Below are 15,211 nucleotides of genomic sequence, written 5' to 3'. Positions count from 1 at the left end.
TGTCCCTTCTGTGTCCAGGGCAAGCCACTTCACCTCAGTTTTCACAAATGTAAAACTGAAATAATAGCATCTTTCCAATTTTTCTAATTATTAATCCAAAGCTTAATAATAAACTTTCAAACTACATAATCCTACAGAAGGTTTACATTCCTCAAAGTCAGCATCTACAAATGTTTCTGGAGTACATATATTTTTATAGACTGTATCCAAAGGTTTTAGGCACAAAGAATCATTACAAAAATAGAGTAACTCAGTGATACCTCATCTAGTACCCATACAGTCAGAGAAGCTTGGGAACTTGCCCCAAAGACACATCGTGCGGATGTCTGACTCTCAGTCTTAGGCTGTTCCCATTGAGCATGCACAGTAGACACTCAGAAACCCTCGCTGAGCGAAATAGATTCTGTGACATTTTGGCTTAGAGTTCAAAAGGCACTCTAGCTTGAGGTTCCCAAGTTCTCAAAACCTTTTTGGAGGCTACAGCAAATGTAGACTCTAAGAAGGTGGGAACTCTGTGTCTATTTTACTCTTTGCTAGGCCCAAACCTAGACTGGTGCCTGGCAGATAGTATGTGTTCCATATGCACTTGCTAAATGAACGAATGAACCACAGTTTTCTCAAAAGTAAAACAGTAACAATCTCACAGGGTTGTACTGTGAATTAAATGAGCAGAAGCACTTAAAGCTCTTACGACTGACTGAAATCCAGTAAGTGGAGTCCAGTAAGCAGCTGGCCATTATTACTATCCTGAAAACAAACCTCTTATCATTCCTTCAAATTGGAGCTAGTTTAGAGGAGAGGGCTCCAAAAGGATGGGTTCCCTGACTTGAACACCCTACCTTGGTTATTATGGTCTGCAGACTTAGAATTAGAAAGCACATTCTGCCAAATGTTGATTGTTCTGAGACGTGTCTTTGGTATTATCACCAAAGATCAAACTTGGAACTAAAGAGATAAACAGAGCTACAGAGCACAAGCTAGAGAACAGAATAGTAAACCAGACAGTGACCAGGGCTCACTGATGCCATATACTAACATTATATCTTGATTTTTTTGTAAACCAAAAAAAAAAACCCACCTTTTTCCTGCCAAATGCCTCAAGAAGGTAATGTAGAAGAAAACATATATATAAGACAGTAATAGTGCATCTAGGTTATATTCTTTTCATATTAGTGGCATGTTTTATCAAATGCCACATTTACACTCACAGCTAAAGATCAGTTATGAAATCAAATGTGCATGTTAATGTACTTTTTTCACAAAATTTACACACAGCAAATTAAAACATAGTTAATTAGCTATCAGGTCAAAGGAGGGTAACAATGTATAGCACAGAAGGATAACCAATATTCAAATAATATAATAAAACATAATTAACACTAATATGGACCTTGACATAATTTAATAATACAGCCTTGAGGATCCCAGAGGCATGGCAAGATCCTTCAGAGTCACAGAATCATCATTAAGAATTCCAATTATATTTGTGTAGTATTGATACTGGTTATCTGAGATCTCTGGTCGTTTGAATTCTGCATAACAGATATTTGCTTTATAGTTGCATATGAAGGCAGTATGTGGAGAGGAAGTATGTCGATACACATACGGCAGGAACACAGTGTGTATACATTTCCTTCCTGCCTTGCTTTCCTTTTCCAAAATATTACCTCCATTTGTTCTCTAAAAAGCACAGCATACTCTATTTTCACCAGTTTACAAAAGGGCTTGGGGCACCTGGGTGGCTCAGTTGGTTAAAGGCCCAACTCCTGATTTCAGCTCAGGTCATGATCTCACAGTCATGAGACTGAGCCGCATGTTGTGCTCTGCGCTGAGCGTGAAGCCTGCTTGGGATTCTCTCTCTCCCCCTCTCTCTCTGCCCAGTATGCTCTCTCTCTCTCTCTCTCTCTCTCAAAATAAATAAACATTAAAAATGTAGTAAAAAAATAATGAAAAGGGCTTTAGTCAGTAATTGAATTTTTGATCCCATTTAGCACATGTTTTGACTCCTACAGACTTATACTTTTATTTAACGTTTATTTGTTTTTGAGAGAGAGAGAGAGAGAGAGAGAGAGAGAGAGAGCGCATGCAGGGGAGGGGCAGAGACAGCGGGAATGAAGGATCCCAAGCGGGCCCTGCACTGACAGCAGAGAGCCCAATGCAGAGCTTGAACTCAGGAACCATGAGATCATGACCTGAGCTGGTTGGACACCTACCCGACTGAGCCACCCAGGCATCCTCCAGATTTATACTTTCATACTCATGAAAATTTATTTTTAGGTGAGCTTGGCTAGCTCAGTCGGTGGAGCATGTGAGTCTTAATCTCAGGGTTGTGAGTTCGAGCCCCACTTTGGATGTAGAGATTGCCTAAAAATGAAATCTTTGAAGTAAATAAAAATTTATTTTTACGTAATGATGTTATATCCCTTGTAGATCCACCCAAATAATGACTAACATAACAAAGTAATGACAGAGTTATTCAAGCATCATTGAATACAAATTTTATTTTCAACTGTATCCTGTTTTCATTCAACAAGACTGCATCTTCTGGTAACTACCTGTCCATTGTCCATCTATTGCATTGGTTTCTTATATTTATATAAACATTTTAAAACTGAGTTCTCTTATTTCCTCAATCTTTTAGCTATAGAATTTAAATCAAGAGACAAGAGCCCTTCATGGAAAAGTTTGCATATTGAAGTATCCCAAGATATATTCTTCTTTTCCAAATAAATCCTGCAAAGCCAGTCACAACAAAAAAACCTGACTTTAACCAGCTTTTCCTACAACCTAGTCATTTATGACAAATACAAACCTAACAGTTTAGAACGTGCTAATTCTTCTGGACAGTGAATATCCATTTAAAGATCCCAACACTGAATCTTAAACAAACTTCTCAAGTTCAGTAATTGCCTCCATCCCACCTCCCACCTTGCTGTCCAAGTAGAAATTCCGGAATATTCCTGATTTCCTTCCCCTACTGCATAGCCAAAGTTGTGCATGCATCCTGGTAACAGAAGGCTCTCTGTCACCCAGCCATTTCCTCTGCACACACAGTTCCCACTGTTCTGAGGGCCCGTGCTGTCTCCTCTGGCTACTGGACATTCCAACTATCCTTTCCCAGGAATGCAAAAGCTTACCTGATCCCTACCCTGAAAGAGACTTTCTCCTCAGGGTCTCCACGGCACTGTGCAAGATGTCACACCTGCCCCCAGAATAAGTGCTCTATAAGTGGTAGCTGTTATGGCTATATTATCTTACTATATTTTGATTGAGTTTTAAAGGTACTTTTAGTACCAGAGTGATTAAGCTCCTTGAAGGCAGACACCATGTCTCTCTCAGTTCAATATCCTTCAGGCCTAACACATATTTTCCAGAACATAGCGCATCCTTGACAAATTATTGTTGAATAAACAGCCATTGGAATACAAGTCAGAAAATCTATTTATGGCATTTAATACCTATGCGGTTTCGTTACCTCTCTGAACCTCAATTTTCTAACTATACAACAGGAAGAATGGCAAGCTATTTACCAGTATGTCCACCAGAAGAATCTGCAGGACTGAACCACCATTCTCACTGAGTTACCTTTAGCCGCTCTGCTAGGGTTATGTGTCTGAGAAATAAATTGCAATAAAAGACCCTTTCCTTTCGCTTCTCCGCAGTTTTTGTAAAGTCACAGCAACGAGGTTTAGACTATTCCTTGAAACCATATAACGTGTAACTTTATGCTTCGGTGAAGGAGTAAGAAGAACAGGCAACGGGGGCAAAGAAGCCTCTTTTGGAAGAGAACTAGATTCTTTTGCCCCAAGTCTTACCTTTATCAGCTGACTCAAAATTTGACTTTTAACATCATCTCAAAAAGAATATAGGGGCGGGGCGCCTGGGTGGCGCAGTCGGTTGAGCGTCCGACTTCAGCCAGGTCACGATCTCGCGGTCCGTGAGTTCGAGCCCCGCGTCAGGCTCTGGGCTGATGGCTCGGAGCCTGGAGCCTGTTTCCGATTCTGTGTCTCCCTCTCTCTCTGCCCCTCCCCCGTTCATGCTCTGTCTCTCTCTGTCCCAAAAATAAATAAAAAAACGTTGAAAAAAAAAATTAAAAAAAAAAAAAAAGAATATAGGGGCGCCTGGGTGGCTCAGTCGGTTAAACATTGACTTCGGCTCAGGTCATGATCTCACAGTTTGTGACTTTGAGCCCCGTGTCGGGCTCTGTGCTGTCAGCTCAGAGCCTGGAGCCTGCTTCGGATTCTGTGTCTCCTCCTCTCTGTGCCCTTCCCCCACTCGCACCCTCTCTCTGTCTCTCTCTCAAAAATAAATAAAACATTTTAAAAAATTTAAAAAAAAAGAATATAAATACTCTATCATAGAGGCACACTGATGATATTAAAAGGAGACATCCAACACTCGGCCCAAATATATACATTAAGATACTAGTTCTCAAACATTTTAATACTTGCCTCGGTAAGAAATCTACTTTACATCACCACCCAGAACAAATAATACTTTTACCATTACCACATGCAATGTAACGTGTATTTATGTTCCATTGTGTGCAACTGGAAGGTTCTTAAAGTGTTGGTTGCAATCAGGACAGATGGAGGTGAAGGAGAAGGCCTGGGGAAAGTGGAGAAAGTCGGGATAAATGAGGAGACTGCATCAGCTAGAAGGGGACAGTCACAAATCCCACATAAAAATTTTCAGTTACTTCACCTTGGCTGGAGGGACAGGGGGTGAAGGAGTTTTTTCCACTTTGGTTGCCCTGTTCTTCACCCACTAATTGATTTCATGGCCCGCCAATGGGGATGTGACCCATGGATTGGAAACAAACAGAAACAAACCCAAACTTGTACAAGACAGTACTACCTGTAGTGCCAGGAGTTCATAGGCTATGATAAATCCTATAATTATTTTGGTCAATGTGAAAGTAATTACACTGCCTTGTATTTTGGGCTAAAGGAATGAATCTGTTAAATGTAAATATTCAGCATACACCACACAATTTGTGACACTCGGCATTTTTTCAGTTTTTAATATACCGAAGAATCTAAAAATAAATAAAACACAAAAATTAAAGTGGCCCAGCCTCTTGACCTCTGAATGGTCCTTCTTATTCCCAACGACTTTAAACAAAGAAATGAGGTCACACTCTGCCAGTTATGCTCGCACATTTGTCATACCTGCTAGAGGAAGGTAGACAGTCTCCGAGGCCCGCAGGAGCAGAGGTTGGCTGCAGCTAATTAGTAATAATGGCATATTTATGAACAAATGGGTCACCAAAGGAGGAAAGTGGGGGAGACAACGAGGCACAGAGACCCACTGGCAGCATATGTGTGTATACACACACACACACACACACACACACACACACGCACGCACACACACACTCACTTCTCTCATTTTCTTTAAAGGTAGGCAAGTTGGGGGCAGACTGGGTTCTCTGGGAAGAAGACTCTGAAACAGCTGAATGTGCAAAAGGTTTGTTAGGAAGTGCCCTTGTGGTCGACACCTGTGGACAAGAAGCGAAGGAAGTAGGATTGGGCAAAGGAAGGATCCAGGCTGGGGTGCGGGCCCACCCACACCTGACAGATTTCACAGGGGGCTCTAGAGCTGAATGACCCAACAGAGCTGTCCTTCATTGGCCGGACCTTTACATCCCTACCTCCCTCGGCTGTCAGATGTGGGCCAGCCTAGGAAGGATATGACGTTGGTAGAGATGGTTCTCTGCAGCTGAGGCAGACCCTGAAGGACTGAGAACTGAAGGACGTTTGCTGACAATACCCTCAACTGCTGCAGCACCAAGATTCCCCTAAAGGGAGAACAGAGTGCTTTATGTCTGTGTCTGTCACACAGGTTGTCCCAAGGAAAAGCTAACCTGTGCCATGTGTACAGACACAGACACCACACACCGAGTCTCACACAGCGTGCCCAACGTTGTATAGGTGAGGATGGGCTAGGATGTGTAGCTGTTAAGAAAGAAACGCTCCAGAATCGTGGTGGCTTATAACAACAGACTTCCCAGCTCATGTTTCAAGTCTACTGGACTTGGCCTGAGGCTCTGCCCTCTGTTGTCTTCCCTGTGACCCAGGCATAGGGAGCGACTGCCAGTACCCAGAGCGAGGGGGAGAGGAGTGAGGAAGGAAGCACGGGCTCTTAGAGCTTCGGGTTGAAAGAGATCTATGTCGCTTCTGCTCAAATTTCATTGGCCCAACTCTGGTGGAACTCTACAATCTAATCCTCACCCAGGAAGTGGAGCGGAAGCCGATTTTGGTGAACGGTTATACGATTTATCACAGTTACCTCCATCTCAGGGAACACTCGAGGAAGACTGAGAACGATGCCACACCACAAATCGCCGTTTCAGTTCGTGAAGTACAGAAATGGTTTGTGTTATCATTAAAAGTCTGTATCTGCAGAAAGAGAGGTAGGAGATTGGTGTGAGGCTCTTCAGGACAGCGGCCACGAGAGCTGTGGCTTTCAACACATTTCTATGAACTTGAATTGAATTTTGGTTTTCCTTTGAATTTAGTTCATTGTAAAGATAACCTGGGTGGCACATCTACTAAAATACGTGGCATAATGATGCATGCTTTGAAGGAATTTTCTTTAAGTGTTAAATCTTTTATAATTATAAAACTAATATTTTTCATAGATTAGAAAAAGCACAAGAAAAAATTATGAGAGTCTAAATAAGTATAAGTAGGAAAACATATAAATCAATATAAGTAAGAAAAAAAAGTGACTTCGCCAGCTCAGGTTGCCCTAACAAAATACCACAGATGGGGTGGCTGAAGTGGCGGACATTTATTTTCTCACAGTTCAGAGACTGACAGTCCCAGATCAGAATGCCACAGGTGGTCGGGTTCTGAGGAGAGTTCTCCTCCTGGCTTGCAGACGGCCTTGGTCTTCATGTGTCCCTAAGTGGGGGAGGGGAGTGGAGAGAAAGAGAGAAATGAAAATTCAGAAAGAAATAAAAATAGGGAGATGGGAAAGAGAGAGAGAGAGAGAAAGAGAAGGAGAGATCTTTCTCTTCTTACAAGGCCACAGTCCAATGAGATTATGGTCCCATCTTCATGATCTCTGTTAGCCTTAATTACCTACTGAAGACCCTATTTCCAGATACAGTCACATTGAGAGTGTAGGCTTCATGATATAAATTCTGGGGAGACACAATTCAGCCCTTAGCAAAATACAAATAAATCATGTTCCTCAAAGTTATTGTAACAGGAAAGACTAGGTTATGATATAGTAACACAACTTAGTCACTTATAATAATAAACGTTCAGTTTTCTTTCAGGCTATTTGCCGATCAAGAGTCAAAGCTCGTTCCATGTTGCTTTCTGTATATGTTCCATCTTACATGCTAGATGGTCACCACGGCAGAGGGAAAGAGAGCTCTCAGCAACCTCAAACAGACAATGAAATGCTCCAGCCAAGAAGTAACCACATTACCTCTACTTGTATCTTATTTGCTAAACTAGACCCAGGCTCCCACCACAGACAGGAGGGCAAGGCCTAGCAGACCAACCATGTGCCCTGAAGGTAGGGAGTTGGACATCATTTTAAATAGTGTTCACAGATACTGTTACAAGTTGAGTTGTGCACCCCCCCATTCATATTTTGAAGTCTTAAGCCCATTATGTCAGAATGTGACCTTCTTTGGAAAGAAGGTCATCACAGATATAACTAATTAAGCAAGATGAGGTGGTAATGAAGTAGGGCGGGCCCTTAATCCATGCTGCCAACCTTATAAAAAGGGGAAATTAGAACGCAGACATGCACACAGGGAGAAAGCCACATAAATATGAAGGTAGGCATCTTCGTGATGCTTCTACAAGCAAGGAACACCAAAGAATGCCAGAAAACCGCCAGAAGCTGGGAGCCAGGCATGGAACAGATCCGTCTTCATCACCCTCGGAAGGCAGCAAGCCTGTGACACCTTGATCTCAGACTTCCAGCCAGTCTTTCAGCTTTTTAGCTTTAGCATTTGTCATTGTGCTTGAGCCATAGTAGGTGTTCAATAGGGGCTTGGAGAATACATTCATGAGGTACAAAATTGGTTGATATAGATTAGAAGTGATACAGAATTTGAAAGGCAAGAGGGTTATGAGGAGGCTCGGGCATGCAAGAAAAGCCTCATGAAAGAGACAAAAGTTGAGACTTGTCCTAGTGAGTGGTGTGGGGAGAAAAAGAAGTAAAAATCACAGATCAGAGAGGTGAAGATGGTGATATGGGGAAATAGAGCCATATCTTAAATAACACTTGTAATAAATGACTCAGCTGCTAAAACAATGACGGGGAGTGTTGAGTGTGTAAAGGAGGTGTTGATGCTTTACCTAAAGCAACTTGGCAAGGCTGCAGCCAGCCGCTGATGACTCCATGGCCAAGTGTAGGATGCCCTTGTAAGAGAGGTGTCCTCAGATGGAGTGCCATTATTTACAGGGCTTAAGTAAATAACATGAAAACAAGGGCCTGGCTTTAAGTTCTTACGGGAGGATCTTACCTTGGAAGTTCTGCTAACCCCTAAACAAAGGGCAAAAAGAAAAAGAAGTGCTCTGCGGGCAATTTAAAGACAAAAGCAGTCAGGATCTCAGAACTGTGTTCCCGATTCTGCTACTGTGGCAAATCCCACTGCTTTTCCGTCTTCTGGTTCCTGTTAAAATCTGTTACAATACTCCCAGAGATAACATTTCCTTTATTTATTCTCTAGCATTCAACAAACATTTGTGAAGTACCACTTAGCCTTAGGTGGAACTAAAATATTCTTTTAAAAATTACCTAATTTAAAACAATCATCCAATTTGCAACATTTTAAAATATTTAAAACTATAACTTGCTGTGTCACAATGCCAGAGGCTAACTGACAATAAGCACATCCAGAAGAGAAATTACTGTAGAAATAGGCATTTTTATGGTAGAATAGAAGAGCTGGGCTCAGTGGTTCCATTTATAAAATGGCTCATTAATAGCACAGTGGCTGGCATGTCATTGGTAGTCAGTGAAGTGGTTGTTGAATGAATAAAAGTAGGCAGGCATTCACAGCTGTATACCCAACTTTTAGACCAGTGCCTGGCATATAAAAAAAAAATTAGGGGCGCCTGGGTGGCTCAGTCGGTTAAGCATCCGACTTTGGCTCAGGTCATGATCTCACAGCTTGTGGATTTGGGCCCCACATTGGAGTCTGTGCTGACAGCTCTGAGCCTGGAGCCTGCTTCTGATTCTGTTGTCTCCCTCTCTCTCTGACCCTCCCCCGCTCACACACACACACACACACACACACTCTCTCTCTCTCTCTCAAAATTAAATAAACATTTTTAAAAAGCCATTTAAGATTTTTAAATATTGATGGAACAACAGATAACTAATTTTATTTATTTATTTATTTTTTTATTCATTCATTCATTTATTTATTCCTTTCGCAATCACTTATATTGTGATTTACATACAAACTTGATATGCAAATTAAGCATTAAAACCTCAACTGCTACTCAAGAGGCAAAGATTTGGCTCCAAGCCAATGCTTGGAGCAACTTCCCAGTAGAATGAAAGCTCCCTGAGGCAGAACATTGCCTGAATTTGTTGTTCCTTAATGTTTTTAAAAGAAGTACATTAAATGAATGCAGGCTAACTTTTAGTAGTCTTTCTTTAAAAAAACAAAAACAAAAACAAAAAACCTTGCAAGAAAAACCCAAGTTCTTTTGCTATAGTAGTAACAAGCATCTTTCATGCCACTATCTTAAGACATTTTAGTTCAGAATTTGCAGCCTGTGAGAAGGCAGTACCATTCTTGACGTCCATGCGGCTGGGCCAGCACCTGTGCTTAAATTAATCCAACTTTTATGAGTTTCCTCAGTGTTAACCACAATCCAAGTGGGGGAGTATAAATTTAAAACAAACAACAACAAAAAAGATTGTCTTTCAGGAATGAAAAATAAATATAATCTGAAATCAATATTTATGAAGTTGTGATTAATTGACTGATGACCAAATGATTACAAAATGTCTGTCTGAAACATCTACTCAAATTTATTAGCTTTGACCAAAAAAAAATTAAAAAACAATCTGAACTGGGTCAATGAAAGAATAATGCATGCCTAATCAATTTTTAATAGCACTTAAGATTTTATATTTTTTTAAACTTGCTTTTAAATAATTTATCATAAAAATGAATCTGATTTAAACAAGGGGTAAAAGGTGTTCCATAGCTATTTGATGGTTTTCTTAGCAAAGAAATTCAATTATAACTGACTTTTTATTACTGAACTACTTTATTAATAATAATACATCTTGCACTTACACTAAGGCATGGGGCCAACAATCTCAGAGAATCCAAGTGAGATCTAGGATTTAGTTCCAAATCTACCATTTCCTGGTGGTTTATCTCTCTAGGTCTCAATATCTTCATCTCTGAAAGGAGAACCTGCTAAAAAAAAAAACAAACCCTAGATTCTTTCTAGTTGTAAAAATTTATAATTCTAAGAATTTAGGGGGCTTTAGCCCATCTCAGATGTTATATCTGATAGAATTCCTTGGGTCACAGGACTCTCCATAAGGCTACTAGGAAGTCCAGAAAGAGATTAAGCCAATTTACAATAAGCAAAGATTACAATGTACAATTGTACATTTTGTACAATTTACAAAGATTACAATGAGCCAAGTAATCTTTGTTTTTCTATTAGAGAAATAGCGTTAATTTAACAAAATTGGCCAAATAACATCTATTTAGAACATGATTTGTCAACAAAAGGAAATGCTGTTCATAGAGCAGAAGGAAAGGATAGTTCCTAGCCTTAAACTATTTGCATTATCAAAAGCAAAGCCTGGGAATTGGCATGCAATCAGTTTGGGCCTAGAGGGAGTCATAATCAACCTGTATTGCTAACAGTATTATTTAGATATGTATGTGTGTGTACCTATCCACCAAACATTAGTTAAAAAAAAAAAAAGCAGGTATGTTATGGTATGATCCTATTTGTGGTTATACACATATACATGACTTAAAATGTTTGGATATGTTCTAGAATTTAACAGTGATTACCACACAGGATAGAAAAGTGAGGCGTTAGTACTGAAGAAATTTGGCTTATTATTTTATTTTATTATTATTTCAATGTTTATTTTTGAGAGAGAGAGAGTGAGCAGGGGAGGGGCAGAGAGAGAAAGAGAGAGAGAGAGAGAGAGAGAGAGACAGAGGATCTGAAGCGGGCTCTGCGCTGTCAGTACAGATCCCAATGTGGGGCTTGCACTCAGAAACCATGAAATCATGACCTGAGCTGAAGTCAGATGCTTAACTGAGCCACCCAGGGCACCCCTGCTTATTATTTTATATATTTAAAAATGGCTTACTTTTCTTAAGATGAGCCTTATTATTTTTATAATTAGCAAAAAGCTAATTTTTTAAATTATAATTTAATTTTAAATTTTAAATTAAATGTATAATTAGCAAAAACCAAATTTTTAAAAAGTCTTCCATTTTGAAGTGAAAAACAAGTAAAGGCAATTTTTACAGCACCCTGTGTCTGTAGCGAAAGAAAATATTACCTTTTGTGGAACAGTCACCGAGTACCAGATACTAGATATCATACACAATCTCTGACCTCAAGAAACAGTCTATTGTGGGGGCAAACACATAACCAAATATAATACAGCGTGATCAACACAGAAATAACTATGTGGACAAAGCACTAAGCACCAAGAAGCCATGACAATGATAGCGAATGTGGAAAGAGATGTTGGGAAGAGTCTAGGTTTTGACATTTTACCTAAAAGGTAGGGTATGGTTTTTTAAACTCAGCTTTGTGACTGAGTATTAACACCAATCATTGAGGTGATTAACAAGAAATGAATTTGCCCCAATAACTAAAAAAACAACCACAAAAAAATGTCTTCAACATGTCTCCCTGCTGCAGTTTCTAGGGATGGATGTGAAAGGCAAAACATTCTCAGTCCTACATCCCACTCAAAGGGTGGGAATGAGAGGTCCTAACATACCATCTTAGCTATCAGTGAGGTGAGAACAGGAAGAACACAGCAGGCTGGGGACAAGGTGAAACTTGAATGACAGTGGGTATCCACCTGGAGCTGTCTCATTCTGAAGCCTAACATCTACACTCTTGGCCAGGAATGATGCATTAGGAAAACATGTGAATTCCAGACTCCATAAAAATATGACTTCAAAAAGCCAAAAAATAGCCAAACCAAGTGACTTTATGCCAGGCATTTTGAAAAAGTGGCCAATAACCAGGCAGTTTTCCCTAGTTCTCCAATTCCAAATGCATGATGGCCTCCAATTCCCAGGAAATGAAGTTATTGAGATGTTTCAAAGAATTTTCACTGTCACTTGTGAGCAGATTTTGAACTGGACTTAGGTTTCTTCAGGCTGGTCCAGTCTCATTATTGTGTTTCTTTGAGACATGATAGTAAACATACATTGACCTCTTTTAATGCGCGCGCGCGCGCGCGCACACACACACACACACATACACACACACACACACACACACACACACACACACACACACACTTTACCAAGAAGGAAGCTAAGAAGCAGAAAGGTCAAATAAATTATCTGAAGCCAGTAGAGCCAGAAAGTTGTTGGGACAGTGATTTCTACCGTCCCATACAGATCCAGAAACCCTTTCCTTTGACAACCTGCTGCTTCTAATTATACTGTCTCTGTGTCGTTTTCCCAAAGATGGGTAGAAGTAGTTCCATTGGTTTTGTTTTTAATCTCTCTACTCACAATTGTATGTTTGCATAAATTAATCACATTGGCCCTCACTTAAAGTAAGTTGCAATTAAATTCCAAATCTGTTACATTCAAGATTCATGAAGGAACTTTTAGAGTTTTTTCTTTTTCACTAGTAGGAAATGCTAACTTAGAACCTCACACATTCTCCTTCCGAGTCCTACAGCCCAATGTTACCTAGCTTATCCAAACCACGCACCTGAAATGAAGGCTTCACAGGCTTGTTCAAGTGCTTTCCAGAGGATGGACGGCTGGCACTGTTTGCAGCTTTCTCACTTGGACGTGTAAATCAGAGTTCGTGGCCCTGACCCTTTAGTCTCCGTTGGAAACCACAGAAAGGCCAATGAAAAGCAAGCCTTCAGGGAAACCTGCGATTAAATGTATCCAAATCGTCTCAGAAAGAGATCAAGAGACAATCACTATTTCTTGTTTTTAAGGAACATCGCACCATTTCAGAATGGAAAAAGATCTGAGAGCGGCAGAAAGGTTTTTTTTTTTTTTTTTTGAAAATTAAAATGTATACATAACATTTTATCTCTTCCTGTTTTGACTGCGCCCTGCGTTTGCAGACTGTGTGGGGTTTTTTAGGCAGAAAACTCCCACCCACCCTCCGGGAAAGAGTAAGGCATTTAAAATCGCTTTCCCCATCTTCCTCTCTGCTCTGCACTGCTACTCTTTCATTTAAACTTTCAAGATCCTCCATCGATGCCCATAGTAAACCGCCTTCCTCCTCATTCTCAAGAATCTTGCAGCTTCCGAACCCGGGGCTTTTTTTTTTTTTTTTTTTTTTGAATGAAAGGAAGAAAGGGAGGAAAGGAAGGAAGCTCCGGAGGGAGGGAGGGAGGAAGGAAGGAAAGGAAAAGCCGTGGCGGCCGCACGTTTCAAAAGCGCGTTTTCGTTTCCTCTCCCGGCGGGCTGTGGCCCTGCCAGGCTGCCGTAGCCGGCCTCGCGCGGCCCCAGTCGCGGCTAGGAGCCGCCGTCGGCGGGACTTCCGTGTTGGCGGGATTCTGAACGCTGCCATGGCTCAGACCGTGCAGAACGTTACATTGTCGCTCACTCTGCCCATCACGTGCCACATTTGCTTGGGGAAGGTAATGGGTGATTCTGGGCACTTCTCGAAACAGGGTCGGGTATGAAGTCGCCCGCCGGAGCCGAGGGCGGTCTCCGTGTGTGGCGGGGACGGGGAGATGGGTGCAGACGCTTACCCGCGTTCTCCTCAGGCGCTGGGAGGCCGCGTCCTGGGGGACGAAGGGAACGCGTCGTGGTTGCTGGGTTCATCCTCTGCGCCTTTTGGAGGGGGATGACAGCGGCCTGGGGTCTGAAGGAAGGGCGGCCAGGCGGCTCTGTTAGCTCCGCCGGCCTCACCCGGCCGGCCGACTCCGACGTCGAAGGAGGCCTCGTCAGTAAGGAATCGCAACAGTATTTTACGCCCCTTTGCCACCTGTGTGGCGTGTATGAAGCCCGTTAAAGCACGTTTCCAGGGAGTCTTGCCCAAAATTCCTTCGTCCCCTACACAAGTGGAATGTTCTTGTCCTTGGGCCTGCCCGCTGTGTTAATTGGAGAGTCTTTTCCATTTCCAACATCCTTTCCTTTGCTTAACCCTGCCTTTAGAATGTCCTTTGCTCTGGGTTCAGAATTTGAAAGGTAAATAGTACCCACCCCTGAGTGGTATTTAGAATGAGAGGCATGGTCTTTTGGAACCATTCAGCGATGAGATGGAATCCCCGCTCTTTGTGTTGCAAGAGGTGTCTAACGTGTTTGTGAAGCTAGATAAAGTAGTTCTGAATTAGAAACAGAATTTTGAAGAGTCTGATGCATTCGTCTCTTCTTTCATTTCTGTTTGTGCCTCCCACTTGGTTTTTAAAAGAGCGTTTCTTTAACGCATAGATCAAGAAAGAAGATCCTGTGTATGAGCAGTCAGACTTTTTTCCCACCCCGAATTGTTTTTACATTTGTGATGTGTCTGTTTACCCTCGAGTGCAGACTGAAACTACAGCCTCCTGCGTGGAATTGAGACCTAGAAACTTCATAGAGCAAACATTGGAGTGCCAGCCAGTATGATCATCTGCCTTAGGTGTTTGGGGTTCTGTGTGAATTTACTGAGTTCAAGCAGTAGTAGGAAGTCAGGCTTGGAAGCAACTGGTAACTCTTGGTATCAGTCAGAATGAAATGCCAAGGAAATAGCAAATGTGCTGTGAGCGCATACAGGGGATGGCTTGATCAATTCTGACTGGAGAGATCAAGGATGGTGGCGTAGAGGGTGGTATTTGAGCTGGTATTTGCTGCCACTGCCTACATACAGAGCTGGGAGGAGGGGGAGATGATGTTTATATTTGCTAGTCTACATTTGGTCTCTGACATGAAGTTGCCACAAGTACGGGTTAAGTTCTGAGTGCATTTACTCTCAACAGTAGCATTAAAAGCTGATAAAAATATCTTGGGAAATAATTTTCCTTTGGTCTTAGTTGTACA

General features: G+C 41.5%; 1 protein-coding gene and 1 long non-coding RNA gene across 2 annotated transcripts in view; one reads left to right on the top strand and one right to left on the bottom strand.

The window, feature by feature from the left end:
• Nucleotides 1–5,943: 5,943 nt before the first annotated feature.
• On the bottom strand, nucleotides 5,944–14,351 carry LOC122214005. The gene is made up of 4 exons (XR_006199718.1): nucleotides 13,945–14,351; nucleotides 12,939–13,107; nucleotides 6,808–6,908; nucleotides 5,944–6,401 (listed from the first exon to the last, which is right to left on the bottom strand). It is a non-coding gene; the product is annotated as an uncharacterized LOC122214005 (long non-coding RNA).
• OBI1 (ORC ubiquitin ligase 1) overlaps nucleotides 13,734–15,211 on the top strand; it is a 41,561-nt gene continuing 40,083 nt past the window's right edge. The window contains exon 1 of the mRNA XM_042928525.1: nucleotides 13,734–13,830. Coding sequence (XP_042784459.1) covers nucleotides 13,759–13,830 — 72 coding nt within the window. The 5' untranslated portion in view covers nucleotides 13,734–13,758. The remainder of the gene's footprint in view (nucleotides 13,831–15,211) is intronic.

The sequence above is a fragment of the Panthera leo genome, chromosome A1, assembly GCF_018350215.1.
Source record: "Panthera leo isolate Ple1 chromosome A1, P.leo_Ple1_pat1.1, whole genome shotgun sequence".
Taxonomy (NCBI): Eukaryota; Metazoa; Chordata; class Mammalia; order Carnivora; family Felidae; genus Panthera; species Panthera leo.
Note: the sequence above shows the minus strand (reverse complement) of the source record. Positions and strands in the feature narration are given on the sequence as shown.